Source organism: Cynocephalus volans, chromosome 4, assembly GCF_027409185.1.
Source record: "Cynocephalus volans isolate mCynVol1 chromosome 4, mCynVol1.pri, whole genome shotgun sequence".
In the NCBI taxonomy this organism is placed as follows: domain Eukaryota; kingdom Metazoa; phylum Chordata; class Mammalia; order Dermoptera; family Cynocephalidae; genus Cynocephalus; species Cynocephalus volans.
Window position 1 is genome coordinate 118,973,034 of NC_084463.1, and position 16,820 is coordinate 118,989,853.

The 16,820-nt window shown below is 39.3% G+C and overlaps 1 protein-coding gene across 1 annotated transcript in view; it reads left to right on the forward strand.

The window, feature by feature from the left end:
• Nucleotides 1-12,412, forward strand: part of ZDHHC13 (zinc finger DHHC-type palmitoyltransferase 13) — a 57,131-nt gene extending 44,719 nt beyond the window's left edge. The window contains exons 12-17 of the mRNA XM_063094087.1: nucleotides 497-559; nucleotides 1,258-1,351; nucleotides 2,996-3,079; nucleotides 6,822-6,979; nucleotides 9,331-9,428; nucleotides 11,982-12,412. Of these exons, the coding sequence (XP_062950157.1) occupies nucleotides 497-559; nucleotides 1,258-1,351; nucleotides 2,996-3,079; nucleotides 6,822-6,979; nucleotides 9,331-9,428; nucleotides 11,982-12,120 (636 nt within the window). The 3' untranslated portion in view covers nucleotides 12,121-12,412. The remainder of the gene's footprint in view (nucleotides 1-496; nucleotides 560-1,257; nucleotides 1,352-2,995; nucleotides 3,080-6,821; nucleotides 6,980-9,330; nucleotides 9,429-11,981) is intronic.
• Nucleotides 12,413-16,820: the final 4,408 nt, after the last annotated feature.

Sequence of the window (16,820 nt, forward strand, 5' to 3'; positions counted from 1 at the left end):
ACCCCTTTTTTCCCTCAAATGCAAATCTGTCAGATGACATGGCTTTGTGTTCTACTGCTTGTTAAGTTTTAGAAGTTCGGGAGAGTTGTCTTCTTTGTTACCTAAAGCCGGTGTTCCTGAAAGACTTGGCCCTTGGTGCTTGTAGCCATCAGTTTTGGTGTATACAGGTGGTTTTTGTTTCTTTTTTAATGGATGTATCTATGTGTGTGTTTGCTTTTCTCTAATTGGTTATAACTGGGAGATGATTGCAATTCACAGAGAGAAGGTGGTAGTCGGGTGGTGTGATTTTTATGCATTCTAATTTGTTGGCTATTGGTTGAAATTGCAGCCTTGAAAAGTCACATTATTCAAGCACAGAATGATTTGGTGGCAAGTATTCCAAATTGGTTTTCTAGCTACTTCATTTTGGAGTGAGAGCTGTGAGAATGGTACATAACCATGCATAATACATTCTCTAGTAAAATGCAGTTGTATGGTCAAACTTCATGTCTTTCAGAATATTATCACCCTTGCAGAAACTGGCTGTCTGGACTTCAGAACATTTTGTACATCATGTCTTGTGAGTTTTCTCTGTATAATTTTTTCTTCCGTCGTAAAAGCAAATGCTTGGTAACATTGCTCATGTAAGATTTGTCAAATCTGTATGGTATGTTTATGCACCTTTGTTTTTAGCTGATTCTAATTTTATATTATTGTCAGAACAATTTACCACCTTGAATATATGGAAGAATGATGTTTATAATCTCTTGAAGTTACCTGTGGTAAAATCTCTTTGTGAATTATCCATAGTGTATTTTGTTTGATTTTCCCTGTCATGAAGCATATATTAGAAATAACTTCAAGTCTGAGGCATATAATGACCCTAGAAAACCACTTAGTGAAACTTGTCATTTTGCAACTGAGGAGCCATGGGAGAAAGTGGATTTCCCCAAATCATTGGCAGAGCCAGAAATAGAACTCAGGTTTCCCTTTTCTTAGCCCAGTGCTCTTTCTGCTATGTGGAACTGCCTCATTTCACTTTGGCCAGTGTGAATAGGCTCTGGAATTCAAATCCCCCTTCATGGGGTCTAATCAAGGTAGACATAAGGAAGTAAATATTAATAAGGCATTCCAGAGCTTCCGTGTGAATTGATAGTTAATTTAGGATTATTTGTGCCAGTGTCTTTATGACCTAGGATTAAAATTTTGCTTATGATTTGTTACCACTTTGAGACACTGGTTTTTGCTTATAGACTCTCTTAATTGCCCACTCATTAGATAAGGAAGCCATTAAGGTCACTCCATTGCCATGTGTGCAACTCCTGTGTAGCTCGATATGATCAACACTGCCTGTGGACTGGACGGTGCATAGGTGAGAGATTTAAATTTTCAGTTACCACTGTGAAGTTAAGCATATGTTTAGTTATATGTATGACTCAGAAAAAGTGGAAGGGTATCCAGGGGCTCCATTTTGTGGCTCTTATCTGAGAATCATCTCTATGTTATAAGACTTTCGGAAAACTGATTATTGAGGTTGATAATGACAGTTATTGTCATTTGTATAATATTTTGAGTTTATAAAACACTTTCACGTATGTTGTCCAATTTGATCGTCAGAGCACATCTGTGAGGTTGGTATTATTATCTCCATTTTAGAGCTGAAAAACTATAAAAGGTGCTTGAGGTCATTTTAATAGTAAGTATCAGTCTTCCACTCCAACCATGCTCTTTCTATATGTTGTGGTTTCTCTGTCTTATTTAACTTCTCCATTTGCCTTCTCCGAGGCTCAGGTAGGTGCTAGTAATCAGAGATGACAGAGATTTAATGATTGCCTTCTACCCAGGGAATATTCCTTTTTGTGATCTGCAGCCCTGGGTGTCCTCTGAGCCATCACAATAAAAGTCAGGATTTTAATATGAAGACCTTTAGAGGAGCTACGATTGTGGGTCTTCAGGAAAGGATATGCTTTTATGATCTTGATGAATAGGCAGCTTTCTCAGCACAGTCAGTTTTCCCTGATGCCATGTTCTCTCCTATTTCTAGAGAACAGGGAGCTAGATGATTCTTGGGATCCCAAGCTTTATGGATCCCCTTTTACCATAAAGATTAGGTGATTGGCATTATGCCAGGCAGCATTGAATGGTGGTAGAAAAACAATAGCAGTGAGCCCATACATTTTTATCACACTGTATTTAACATAGTGTTTTCACAGACATCATCCTATTTCACTGCCACAGGTCTGTGAAGTAGACAGAAGAGGTATTACAAAGTTAAACAACTTAACTTACAGAGATACAACTAGTAATCTGTAAACCTATGTCTCCCAATTCCAGTGGGTATTGCTCCTTCTGCTGGGCTTTGCTGCTCCAGGAGAAGGTGGGACCATGATGAGGGACCTGAGGATTTGTGTCATTAGAATTGAAACATTCCCATCTCTAGCATCAAGAAGACAGCACATGCAGGAGATGGGCCTGTCTATCTGGCATGCTCACCCTTTCTTCCTTTTCTTTATAAATTTCACAGGCTGCAGATTGCCCCTCTTTGCTCTGTCCAGTCTCCTGCAATATGTCTATTTACTGCTATTCCTCTAGTTCATTTGCTCTATTCCCCCTGATCAAGTCAATCCTTGATGTTCAGAGGTTGTACATTTATAAACATGTTACTTGGAAGGAAGAAAGGGACAGGGAGGGATTTGCCCCAAATCCTGCCTGTTCCCTTCCCTCCTCTAGCTCTAGCCAGCTTAGAGCTGTGTTTGCTTAGTTAACTTTGTTTTTTTTAAAAAAAGCATCACCTTTTAAGTAAGTAATGAATAAGTATTTTTTAGTTTAGTTAACATGGACAATTGAGTGTGACATATCAGAACTGTTTGCTTTTGGTATTTAAAAGCAAAGCCACAGCCTTACTTCTGTTTTACTTTGGTGAAGGCTTTTGACAGGAAAGTGGTTAATAAGGTCTTATCTGGAAAATCGTTATAAGAAAATAAAGAATTAAGTATTTTTTTTCTTTTTGATTAAGGTTTTGGCAACCATCACTATTACATATTCTTCTTGTTTTTCCTTTCCGTGGTATGTGACTGGATTATATATGGATCCTTTGTCTGTAAGTATAAGTTTTTCTTACAACAAGCTTGTACACTTGTACCTACTTCTACTTTTCCTCGTAAACCCTTGTAAATCACGTTCTGGCCTGGTGACTATAAACCATACCCCTAATAAAAACAAAACAGATGCCTCTAAGAGTCTCTTAGCATTGGGAAACTGCAAAAAATGCTAAAAGAGGTTAGTTAGTTCTCAGTACTTTGGAAGAGAATCTTGATAAATTTGGGAAGTGGTCAAAAATAGAAATTCATTTAAGGCAAGTGCAGCTTTATCCCCCAGTGAGGAGGAAAAGTCAGCTGTTCAAGTACAAAGCAGAAGGTGGTAAATAAAACAGAAAAAGAAAAAGGTCAGTGGTAGAGGGGCTGGGGGATGGTGGTCACAGTAGTTAAGGAACAAAATTCTGAAAGCATATGCCATTTGATAAATATCAAGTTGAAACTGTGAACTGATGGGAAAAGTGTAAGAATTGAAAAGTTGGAAATAACATGGAAGAAAACATTAGATCACTTACTCTGTGGCACTGAGAAAGGAAAATAACTTTCTGTAGCAGTTTAAAAGGGTGTCAAGAGGTCTCATGTAGGGAATGACAGCCATCTGTTCCAGGGTGATTGACTAAGAAGGACACGGTTTAAACTAAAGCAAGGTTAGCTCTTAAGAATTGTGTGGCTATGCTGTTCAGACCTTGGAACAGATTACCTGACTGGAAAAACTATAGCGCTTATAGTTTATTTATGTATTTGAACTTTATTTATTTATTTATTTTGAAGACTTTGGGAGAATTTGGCTCTAGATGCAGAGGTTCCACTTGTAATCTTTTTCCATCTACCCTCCTGTTATATTCATGCTCAGGTCTTAGATTTTCCCAATAGTGTTAATTTGTTGCTTCAGATGAAATCTGGAGTGGTTCGGGAAGACATTAGGGAAGTATTTTTCCTATATTTTTTTCTTTTTCCCTTAGCATCCCAAGCCACAGCACGTGCTTGTGTGCTCTCTCTCTCTCTGTCTGTCCCTCTGTCCCTCTTTCTCTCCCGCTTTCTGGCTCTTTTTAGTTTAAATTTTATTTTTATTTAGTTTTTGAAAGGTAATTCCTTGTCCCCCAGCCTCCCATTTTCGTAGAAACATCCAGTATTACAAATTTTGCTTTTTGAGTGTTTTATTTTTAGAGTTTGTTAATTATTATCTATGTGAAATGGGTTATTTTTTGCCATGCCACGGCAAGGGCTTCGGTTACCTTGTCAGACCCTTTCCCATCTGATACCTTGGGTGTCTCTGATCACCAGGGAGTGCTTTTGTAGCCAAATGTAACCATCACCATCTCAAATATGTGTAATAGTCAGAAGGTTGTGATTCCTGAGCTTAGTTTTTGTCAAAGGTGACCAGTAACCCTGAGCATTGGAATTTTAAAATCTGTTAGATTATGTCTTGTGACATAAGAAATAAATGACTTTTTTGACAGCACTTCTTTCTGTTAAGAGAGTTGCCCTTTTAAGGCCTGACAATACAGCATATTCCTGGAAAACTTTTCTTTGTTGGCCCGTGGACTAACTTGACTCTTGGACTTGGTCCTAGGGCAGAGGAGCCAGATTTTACACCACTTGTCTCTCCTCACTAAAAATAGTCACCTTTGTTTGGTGTCTGTGTCCAGCGTAAGACTGTATTGATAAGGACAGAAGTGATTTTCGTCACATTCAGTCTGTACAAGTTATTTTTTTGTTACATACATTGATTCTTCCCTCTTCTTTGTCTTTTTTCTTTGGGTTTGAACCAATTTTTGTATTATATTTTTGTTTCTTAGGAACAGTTCCACCTTACATTCACTTACAATTGTGTAGACTAGCCGAGTATATTTTGTTCCTTTTATTCCATATATATCCTAACAATATTTCTTTACACTGAACAAGCACATCATGTCATTTATCATTTCACAGACAGGAAAATAAAATTTTGCTCCATTTCTCTAATGAGAGCTCACTATATCCCACCTCTTCTCTTTACCACTAGTACTCTTATTACTAGAGTCCTGCTGTATACCCCTTTTTCTTGTGTGATCCAGTAGCAGCTATTTCTGCCTCTGTACAGTTTCTATCCATTTCAGGTTTTGTGAGGTCTGTCTTTAGGCTGGACAGTAATTGACTCAAAGTGTCAGCATTCTATAAGTTACAGGGAAAAAGATTTTCGATCAATATCAGGACAAACTTTGTAACTGTCAGAGCCATCTAAAGATGAAAATGATTGACTTTAAACAATATGAATTCCTGATAATTAGCCATTGGCCACCTAATAAGGATGTATTAGCACATATTAAAGTGTTATATTGCATAAGATAATGCGCATGGCCACTTGCAGCTGTATCTTTGATATTAAATCTGAAATCAGTACTCTGAAAACTTCAGTGTGAGATCATGCTCTGTTATCAAAAAAATTCCCAGAAGGGAGCAGTAGAAATCTATAAGCTGAAAGAAAGTAGATATTCTTTCTCGCTCAACAGCTGTTTTTTCCACTTACTGTTAGAAATTTTGTTCTTTTTTGTGATATCAGGTGCATGGGAAGCATCTTTCTTTGTGGTTCTAATGAGAAGCTCTAAAGAGGGTGTAATTTGCCTTAACTTGTTACCTGATTGTTACTCTATGATGATTACTCTTAGAATGCTTCAGACATATATTCATGAAAGATGGTTGGAAATCAAATGAAACTCAAAAAGAAAAAAATACATTTATTTTTAGGACTAAAATGGACAGTTGATAGTAAAGTCATGGACTCATTTTCTTCCTGTTCTAGGAGCTCTTCAGTACTGCTTTGGGAAAAATGTCTAAAACTGTCATGTCAAATTGTCAGAGGCATTTAGGAAACAACAAGGTGCAAATCTGCAGGCTTCTCATTTCAAAGATAATTCATCCTTTATGCATGGTCATGGTGCCTGTAAATGTCATTAGATTTACATAACCTTGAAGATCTTTTCCCTTGTTTCTGCTGCTTTCTACCTGTATTTCTCCATACTGCTACTCTGAGCTGCATAGGTTAGGGGGTCAGTATCATAAAGGCCATAATGAAGTCCTCTCTTTTAATTGACATATAGATGATTGTCGGGGAGAGACTGAGCTGTGACCACTGAATCTTGCTCTATGTTCTTTTCCTGGGGATATCTGGCCTTTCTTCCTCTGCAGGATTAGTTATGTTACCAATGCAGAAATATACCCATACCTGGCTCCCTGCATGCTGTTAGGTTGTATTCATATGGTTTCTAGGGGTTTATAGGGTATCTCGTGCCCACAGCAATGGCCTGTTCATCTTAACTTCTAATAAGAGTTTATTTTCAGTCTTGGAATAGACTCATAACTTGCTGTAACACGAATAAGAGAATTTTCTAGGACAGATGTTTTATTAAATATTATCATTCTCATTTGGCAAGTCCTTGGACAGTTAATGTCTGGCCAGTGCATTTTATGTGGATTTTGCTGATGTTAGTAAAGGTTTTATGAACCTTTTTTGCTTTTATTCCTTTACCGTCAACTACTGATGTCATGTTATCATAGCCTTAATTAACATTGAGGTAACATTTTCTCATCTTTGGAAGTTGAGCGGGCATTTGGAAGATAAAATCTTAAAGTTGAATTCTGATCTGTGCCATTATGTCTTGCTTTCTCTTATCCCTAAATAGAACTGCAGTGATTTAATCTTCTTGGAGAATGATCACTAGTGTGTTGCCTTTTTTAATAATGGGTTCTTTTTTTGTGAATTCACAGATTGGTCAAATCATTGTGCCACAACATTCAAAGAAGATGGACTATGGACCTACCTCAATCAGATTGTAGCCTGTTCTCCTTGGGTTTTATATATCTTCATGCTAGCAATTTTCCATTTCTCTTGGTCAACATTTTTATTATTTAATCAACTCTTTCAGGTATTTATTGCTTTTCTTATAATCTCTTTGGGTAAAATTTCCAATAACCTCTAATGAGGTAGAAAGATTTGAATTTAAAATCAGAAGACGTGGACTCTAGTCCTATCCCTGTCACTTTGTCAGTTTAGACCACTCTTTTATTTGACCACTCTTGAATTTAGTTTTCTTGTCTGTAAAGTAAGGATGATATTACTGTTCTCACAGGACGGTTTAAAGGTTAGAACAATACATTGTTAGAGCTGGACCTAGGAGTTATTTAATCTGACTTCTTTATTTTACAGATAGATGTGCAGAGAGGTGACTTGAATTGCTCGAGGTCACCCACTAAGGGGCAAAATCAGGACTGGAAACTTAGATATTCTGACAATCCCATTCAAGGGCTTTTTCCATCATACAGTTAAATTACATGTTGTGTGAAAGAGTGGTATAAACTGTAAAGCACCATGCAAATGTGAGATGATTATTTTCCCTCAATTTTCCCAGCCTAGTTTGTTACCTTTATCACTATGCAGTGCTTAAATTAAGGATGGGAGTCGGGAAGAAATGAAAGGTACATTACTAATCAATAGACATGGTAATTATACTTTCAGAGAAGGTCATGGCCATCAGAAAGTTTGTGCTTCAGGGCAGTAGTCACAACCTTCAGCTTTCTACAAATCTTCTGTCCCCTCCATGCTGCAGTTCTTCCCCTGTGAGCCTAACCTAATTCTCACTGTTGCCATGGCCTGCCCACATGGAATGGGCAGCAGAGATTAGTCTGAGCCAATTACTGCGAGACCTCAGATAATTAGAGCATTACTCAACAAAAGCAAAATGAATTCTACTTTTACAGGAAAGTAACCAATTCCAAAATAGTAATGATAATAATAATAAAGAAATAAAGAATGAAAAAAAAAATGCTCAGGAAAGAATTGAGTTAATACTGACTAAACTGAGGTTTATTCTGAACATTCGTCTTAATCTCCTGTCTCTGACATCAACAGACTCAGGCAGTAAGAATGGGTATTAGTATCAGTGATTATTAATATTAATTACTATCATTTATAACACCTAATATTTATGTATGCTTTACATTTTCCAAAGCATTTTCCCCATCTGTTTCCTCAAGCATTTGAAGTGTAGACCGTGCCAAAGTAGTGTCTTTATTTTGTGGATGAGAAAAATAAACCTAAGAGATGTCAATGCCTTGTTTATTATGGCCATAGTCCTAGTAAGAGGTGGAGTTAAAAGCAGAACCTAAGATTTGAGACATCAGTTCTAATTCTTTCCTTTTTTCTGGACCCTTAGAACAAGTACAATTATATGAGACTATAATATTCTTAAGTTTTAAAAGAAATTTAATATATTTGTCTATACTATACTTTAGAAAGTGTCTATACTATGCCTTAGAAGGCAGAAAAATGGACTCAAAGTTTCAGATAGTTTTCAAAAACAAGAATTCGAAGCAGAGTTGTTTCTTAATAGATAAAATAATCTAGTTCTTTGAAACCTTCATTTCCTGAGTTTCTGGTTAGTCATGGCTTTGATTGAGCAAGTCAAACTGAATGTGTAGTCTGCAGGTTAGGAGCGTGGGCTTTATTCCTATGTCAGCCAAGGTGTTAGTCCCTGCTCTGCCACTCTAAACCATGTGGCCTTAGATCTGTTACTTTCCTTCCCTAAGCTTCTGCACTAGGTATTTTAGTTGTGTTATTCTAAATCCTTAAAGCAATATGATGAGAATAGTGTGATGAGCTCTGTTGTTTTATAGATAAGGAACTTGTTGTTTAGTTGTTTTGAGGGTTAAATGAAATAACTCTGAAAAGTTATGGTTTTTAATCTTCTGGGAGTTTTTAAGTCACCTTAATTCTTACTTTTCCCCAAATGTATGAATTTAAATGTTCTTTGCTTCAAATTATTAACTTTTTTCTTTGGCCCTTTTCAAAGAGATACTAAGAACACACAAGTTGAGATGATTGTACTAATAATGACCGTATATTGTTTTATTCATCTAAAAGTTCCATGCTGAACTTGTTGAGAATTTAAACATGGCTATAAGCCATGGCTTGAATTAATAAAGCAATTACTTCACAGCTCTAAGTCAATGCACAGTACTTTTTTGAAGGCTAATGAAAATCAGACCATCAAAAAATAGAAAAAAGCTTAGCTATGAGATTTACATAGGAGAGTATAGTATAAGGCTGCTGAATTTTTGCCATCACCATGATCTTCCGTTAGAAGGCTAGGGGTGTTGTCTTTGGGGGATGGCAGTGGGGAGCCATGCTGGGAATTTATAGGGCCTGGCTCAAGAGCCAATGGCCAGTGTTCTCTGATGTATTGCTAATTTTCATGGACGTTCCAACTTTCTTTTTCAGATTGCTTTTCTGGGCCTGACCTCCCATGAGAGAATCAGCCTACTAAAGCAGAGCAGGCATATGAAACAGACCTTGTCCCTCAGGAAGACACCATACAAGTAAGTGAGATCTATTCTGGCCACTGAGTCCTGTGGTGATCCCTAGCCGTTTGTTTCCAAACCTAGTGCCATCACCCATGGCCATGCTGCTGTCATCGAACTTGCTATCTGGTGGAGTTGAACCCCTTTTTCTTAGAAGCCTCAATGACAAGGGGTTGGGTCATAAGCCACAAAGTGGTAAGAATTTGGGATTTAGTCTATTGGACTCAGCACAAATAGTAAGTGACTTTGAAGTTTTGCCAGGATGGGGAATCTCTCCAGTCAAGCCACATGGTCACAAGGTTGCATGTTGCTGGCATGGAGTCAATGTGAGATAATTAAGCACGTGGCTGAGAAACCCAGCCACAAGACTCTCTGTAGAAAGCGTTAGATTGTATGCTTTGCCAAGATTTTCAACCTAGCTTTCTATCACCAGTAATTCTTTTAGCCTTATGTTTAATGTGCCCACCTATGTCAGGGAGAAGCTAGAATTTTAGGTTTGTAAGTGATATGTTCCCTCCTGATCATTGGTTATGTAAAATCTGTCCTCAGTTGAAAATGAAAGTGTTTGTAGGAAGGCCGTCATCATATGATAGTAAAGATCAGGCTTTGAAGCTTATCTCCCTGCCACCTATATCAGGGTCTTAGAGGCTGGGAGTGCTGCAGAGGTGACCCAGAGCCCTCCTGGGATTTGAACACTCACTGCATATCTCATGAGCAGTCTATTTTAAAGCGTACTCTTGGTACAAGATGAAACTGTTAGGCTGTTAGACAAGGAAATCAGAGACTGGAATATGACCACAGTGTGTATTTCGAGAGGAGAGAAACTGACTTAATTGGGAAGAGATGGCTAAAGCAATGGGGGCGGAGAGTAGTGTAAAGCTCGTGATGATTGTTTCAGACTGGCAATGATAATAAAGTCTCTTTATCAGTCGTTTAACCAGAGGAATAAATATTTACTCCATTAATGTATGGAAATCTTGTGATAGAGGTGGAATTTTAAGCTGAATCCTGAATGATGTGGGGCAGGGCATGATGGAGATGGGAGGAAGGGCATTCCAAGCCCTGGAGAAGAGTCTGAATGGAGAGACAGAGGTGAGGACCTGGGGCACGTTTGCTGAGTAATGGCAACATAAACTAGAGGAACTAAAGGTACAGCCTTAGAGCTGCTTTGAGTCTAGTTTCCAAAATCCCACCCAAACCAAAGATTTTACTCATTTGGCCTCCCCTAAGTTACTTTCACTCACTAACTAGCTCTTGAGCTGGGCCCTACAAATTCCCAGCACATCTCCTTACTGCCACCCCATCAATTCCATATAGTCAGCCCTCTGCTCAGGAGGCTGCTTTCCGATGGTCTTTTACTGACAGCAGCACAAATATCCTCATGCACAGCATAATCATCTCAACAGCAGCACATCATCCTTGTGCACAGATGTGTTTTCATTTGTGTAGGAGAAGGGGTGAGGCACTTAAATGATAGGGCATATGCATGAAAATAAGCATTCCTCATAACTGAAAAAGATAGTAGCACTTCGGGAATTTAACAGAGAAAAAATGATGCTGAAGACAGTTGTAGTCAGAAGGGCTCCAGGGGGAATGTGGACATTGACTGGGCCTTGAGAACTGGTAGGATTTAAAAGGATAAGGGGGTTACCTGAGGTAAAGATGGGGGAGTGTGAATTCTAGGCCCACACAGTATGATTGTCGGAGAAAGAGAGCCAGACTAGCTAGAGCAGGAGGTTTATAAAGATAAGTTTGGGGGCTTAAACTTAAGGAGTTCATTGTGTAGGGCTGTGTATACAGAGATGTGGAATTTGGATTTGAGCCTCTGAGCAGAAGAATATCTTTAAATGGTTTTGATTGGGAGGTGAGGGGCTATGAATGAATCAGGGTTTTGGGATGACTAGACAGCGTCCAATATGTAAAAAGAATTAGAAGGTTGAGACAGGACATCATTTAGAAAGCTGCTTAGAAGAATTAGGTAAAAAACCCATCTTGTTGATTACAGTTGTTCTGGCCTATGTGGCCTTTGAGATAATCAAAGTCTGAATTAGGGCAGGTGGAAATCGAAAGAAAGAAACTTATTGATGGCAGTGATCAGTCCAGTGAGTCCAGTGAGTGGGGGGACCCAAAATGAAGTGATGAATGAAGAAAAGCCCAGGTAAGTTGCTGAGTAGAAGCCAGGGAAGCTCAAAATAGGGATTCAGGTCCAGAAATGGAACAGGGCTTCAGTTTTTTTTTTTTTTTTAAAGATGACGAGTAAAGGGGATCTTAATGCTTGACTTGGTGTTGTCAGCACCATGCTCTCCCAAGTGAGCCAACCAGCCATCCCTATATAGGGATCCGAACCCGTGGCCTTAGTGTTATCAGCACCACACTCTCCCAAGGGAGCTACGGGCCGGCCCTCAGGGCTTCAGTTTTAAGGTTCTATAAGCCCAGGAACTGTCTGATTTCTCCAGGATCTTCAAAGGATGTACATTATAGATTTTCAGTGAATGTTTGTGGTTTGAATGAATGTCTGTCAAGAGCTACGCAGGAAATGTAGTAAGACATGTTCTCTTCTTTTCTTGGCAGCCTTGGATTCATGCAGAACCTGGCAAATTTCTTTCGGTGTGGCTGCTTTGGCTTGGTGAAGCCCTGTATAGTAGATTGGACGTCACAGTACACCATGGTATTTCACCCAGCCAAAGAGAAAGTTCTTCGCTCAGTATGAAGAGAAGCGAGCTGAAACTCTCACTCTGATTTGTTTTTGTTGATGTTGATACCCTATGGTCTGAAAGTGATGATTTAGAATTCACCTAAGCTCAGAGGAAAACACAAGTGGTTTTTAAAGCCATTTGGTAAAAATAGAAGTTCTCAATAAAGGCATTACACTTTTTCAGATTTAGAAGGATGGACTGCTTCTGAACAATCTTGGCAGACATCTTTTAAAAACTTTTATATTTTTCACAAGAAAATGCAAAGTTACTTTTATTTGGAGGTAATGTTCACTAATTGTGGACAAAATGAGGTATTTTCAGGTGCTATATTGGCTGTTTCAAAATAGTGCTGTTCTTTAACTTGTAATTTTTGATAAATTATTTGTCCTTGTTGTGTCTATAAATATGTAAAAAAGTATTTAAATAGATATACCTGTTTTGCTTTCACATTTAATAAAAAACGGGGTTTTTTTGTATTGAAATTTCATTTCTGACATTTAACATTTCATTGAGTGAGTCAAAAGGTTTTTAAGCAGAATGAGTATGATCAGAGTTGTGTTTGAAAACTCTGGTTCCCAACTGAGGGACAGAAGGACTTTTGCAAACTATATTCCCTCTCCCTTTCTTTTTCACCAATCCCTGCCAAGTAAGTATTCTCAAATTGTGGTCCATAGATTATTTACATCACAATCATGGGGTGGGTGGGGGTGGGGAATTTTGGGTTCACTTGTTTAAAATTCAGATTCCCTATCTCAGACCTTCCAAATCAGTCTCTGGAAAGTGAGTTCTGAAATCCTAATTTTTGTCAGATCCTCAGATGATTCTTACATGTACACACTACTATTAGAGAATTATTTACTTAAGGAATCTGCCTTGGGTTGACTGTCTCCCCCCAAACTTAATCCCCACTGTAACTGTTGAGGGTGGGAAATCCTATTAGGTAATTGAAAGGTGGGGCCTTGACGAGGGATTAAAAATGGTGGTCATGGGCGTGGTTTGGAGGGCTTTAAAAAAGTGTGAATGAGGTTATTCTCTCTGTTCTGTTTCCTCCATCTTGCAATTTGAGGGGTCACTACCACCACCACCAGATGTGGTCCTTGGACTGTGGCTTTCCCAGTCTCAGAAACTGTAAGCAATAAATTTTGTTTTCTTTATAAAATACCCAGTTCCATGTATTTGGTTATAAACAACAAAAGTGGACTAACTCATGGTAACCACAACGTTTTGTTTCCCTTGCCCCAGCAGTATAGCTGCTTCCAGCAGTTACTGTCTCTGTTGTTAGTGGGTTCCCTCTTCACTTTTTCAAAGATATCGGCACCTGTTTAGCCAACTCCCTCTATCATACTCTGTTAAAATAACCAGGGTGGTTTCTGTTTTTTCCACTGGACCTGACAGGTACAGGATGCTAGAGAGAAGCTGTTAATGGTGCTCTAGGCAAGAAGTAATGAAAGTCTGAAATAGGACAGTGACAGGGGCACAGAAGAGACCCAGCAGGCCCAGATCACTGATTGGATGTTGGGGGAAGAAGAGGAGGAGTCAAAGATGACTTTGAAGTGTTGAGCCCAGTGAATGAGAGCGTGGCTCTCATTCTGAGAAATAAGGAAAACAGTGTGAGGAAACTAAGTGTTGAACTTGGGGTACTTGCAGGAAAAGTCTAGAAGGCAATTGGAAAGAGGCCAGGGTGAGGATAGGAGTCACCTGCATAGATGGATGAGATTGTCACAGGGGAGGCGTAGAATGAAAAGGAGCGTTGCCCTCCTCAAATGAGAAGATCAATTCTAAAGGAAGGAGGATAATCAAGAGAGCTCAGTGGCGTAGAATTTAAGGAGGATTCATTTCAGAGAGGAAGCAGTCAGTGTCAGGAGCTAAGGAGAGCTGAGAAGAACAACAGAGGAAAGACCAAAGAGTCTGTGACTGAGAGGTTACTAGAGGCCTTGGTTATTGGTGCTGGTTGGTGGTGGACAATAGGGAGTAGGAGGAGACTGCGAACATGGATGCTAAAAGGAATCTCCTCTTGCAGTTTTGCTCTGAAAGGCCGGGGAGGGGGGGGGGGGGGGAGAAGGTAGTAAGTAGCTTGGGGCATAATAGCTAAGTTTTATTTTGTTTTGTTTTAAAGCCATGTTTTAAGTAGCTTTGGGCATAATAGCTAAGTTTTATTTTTGTTTTGTTTTAAAGCCATGGCAAACCCAATCATATTTGTTGGGGCCAGGGGAATGTACTGTTGTGCTATCTTGCCATAACTTTATTCCTTTCCCCAAGTATCTGTGAAGTCACATTGGAGACAACAATTTGAATCACTTTTGCAAATAGTAAGCAAAATCTTGATGATGCCTCCTTTGAATTAAAATAGACAGTATGGACACCAAAGCAGTTGGAAGTAGAATAACTTGAATGTAGCACATTAGATATTTTGGTTGTGGGTTAGTCAAGAGAGTTAATGCGATAATAAATATCCCCCTAGTCTCAGTGGCTTAACAGTATTATTTCTTCCTCATGTCACAGTCAATTTAGCTGTTAGCAAGTGCCCTTCCATGCAGAGATCCAAGCTACTTCCCAGCTAGTGGCTCCACCATTTCCTTAGGGCCTCAGTTGTCTACTATATCTTCTTCATCCAGGGATGTGGAAAGAATGGAGACTCTCCCGAGAGGTCTTTGAAGGCCAGGATGCGATTGGCCAAACTCAGGCTCATGTCCCAGTCAACAGTAGGGGAGCTGGGAAATGTAGCAGAACAATGTGCCCAGGAAGCTGAGGAGAAACACTACCATTGCTGGACCACGATAACGTTCTTCCTTTGTTTTGTTGTTTTCTTTCTGAGATCCTTCCCTCCAGGATGTAATAATCTCTTCTGTTAAATTCTAGCAGAATTTACATTTAGTCTGGCCTACACTCTCTCCCATTTCATTCACTCAGCAAATGTTTATGAAGTGCCTACTATTTGTCGAGCACTGTAAATGCAAGCGTGTCACATTCTAACAAAGAGGCAAGTGGGAATTCAGAATTTCAATGCAGAGACAAGTGCTGTGTTAATTACATACCAGCTATGGAGCACAGAAGTGGATTAATTTTGCTCAGGTAGTTCAGGAATGATTTTTTAGAGGAGATGGCATCTGACCTATGACTTGATTAATAGGAGTTCACCAGTCTAAGGAACTGGGCTAGGGGTGAAGGTGGGGGGGGGCGGGTCCCATCTTCTACGAACTCCAGGTAGCAGGAATGGCATTAAGCAAAGGCACAATGTGGGGAGGATACTAGGCATATTTGGAGAGCTCTAAGTCTTTGAGTGTAGCTTAAATTTGTGTAGAAGAGATTATCTAAAGCCAAATTGAAGGGGTAAGGCTAAGGCCAATTTTTGAAAGTCCTTATATGACATACTTTATGAGCTGAATTATGTCTCCCAAAATTCATGTAAAGGTGATTAAGTTAAAAATGAGGTCATTCAGGTGGTCCCTAATTCAATATGACTGGTGTGCTTACAAGAAGAGAAGATTAGGATGTAGACACATGCAGAGAGAAGACCATCTGAAGACAGAGGGAAAAGATGGCCATCTACAAAACAAGGAGAGAGGCCTCTGAAGAAACCAACTCTGACCACACCTTGATCTCAGACTTCTAGCAGAGCTGTGAGACAAATTTAAGCCACCCATTTGTGGTACTCTGTTATGGCAGTCTTAGCAGAATAATATACGTACCGAAGCGTGGAATGGAGGGGATGTATTCTACAGACACTTTGGAGGCAGAATCAAGGAGGCTTGAGGAGTGAGGCAAGAAGGCAGAGGGAGGGGGCAAAGCTAAGGGTGACTGGAGTTTTCAGCTTCAGTCTCCTGGGTAGATGGAAGGGGGGCTAGAACTGTGCAATGCAGCAGAGGAGGAGGAAGTTGCAGTGTCCTGTGGTCATTTCACACGTGTGTCCTACCCATTCATGAGCCTGTAAATCCTTAGCATGGGGCCAAGGTAGTACGTTGCTTTTAAAGTCCGTGCAGGGCCTTGTCCATGACAGCACATAAGCAGTCCTGAATAAATGCTCATTTTAAAGAAAGCTTTTCTTGGGACTTGGAGCATAGAAAAATTCATGGTTAAGCCAGGTGTTTTATAGTTTTTATCCATAGATTTTCATTTGCTTTCATTTACTCCAAATAATTCAGAATTGCATGGTGATGGAAGAAATGCTGTGGTCGTTAAAAGCAGAGACCCAAAAAGATACAAGCATTCAAGCTGCTAAGAACTTGCTGAAGATGCAGAGAAAGACATTTCTAATTGGCTGCATTTCATTTGAGAGCCTGGCAATTTGATGTGGGAGAAGTTTTAAGAAAATTGCTGAACCCCAGAGAATTGTCCTAGAATAAAAGAAAATCATCCTTATGTTGTTTATAATAAAGAAGCGAATGCCATACTTTGTTGTCATTTCTGAGTTTTCACGAAATGTGTAATATTGCAAAGCCCATGATAGGACAAAAGGATCGACTCTTCAGCAGTTTTATCAGTTTTGATTTCCTCTCAGAATTTGCCAGCATATTCTCTATGTCCCTGTTTCCTTCTCCATTAGCAGTAGCTAGAAAGAAACTCAACTGACAGATTCTGGAAGACTGCCTTCCTTTGCTTGTTTGTTCTCACTCCTTCCAGTTGACATCCAAATCTATTACATTCTCTGCAGCAAGTTTTCTGAAAATTTCCCTCTAACCACGCCCTCCTCAAAAAGATCCAGAGACATACAAGG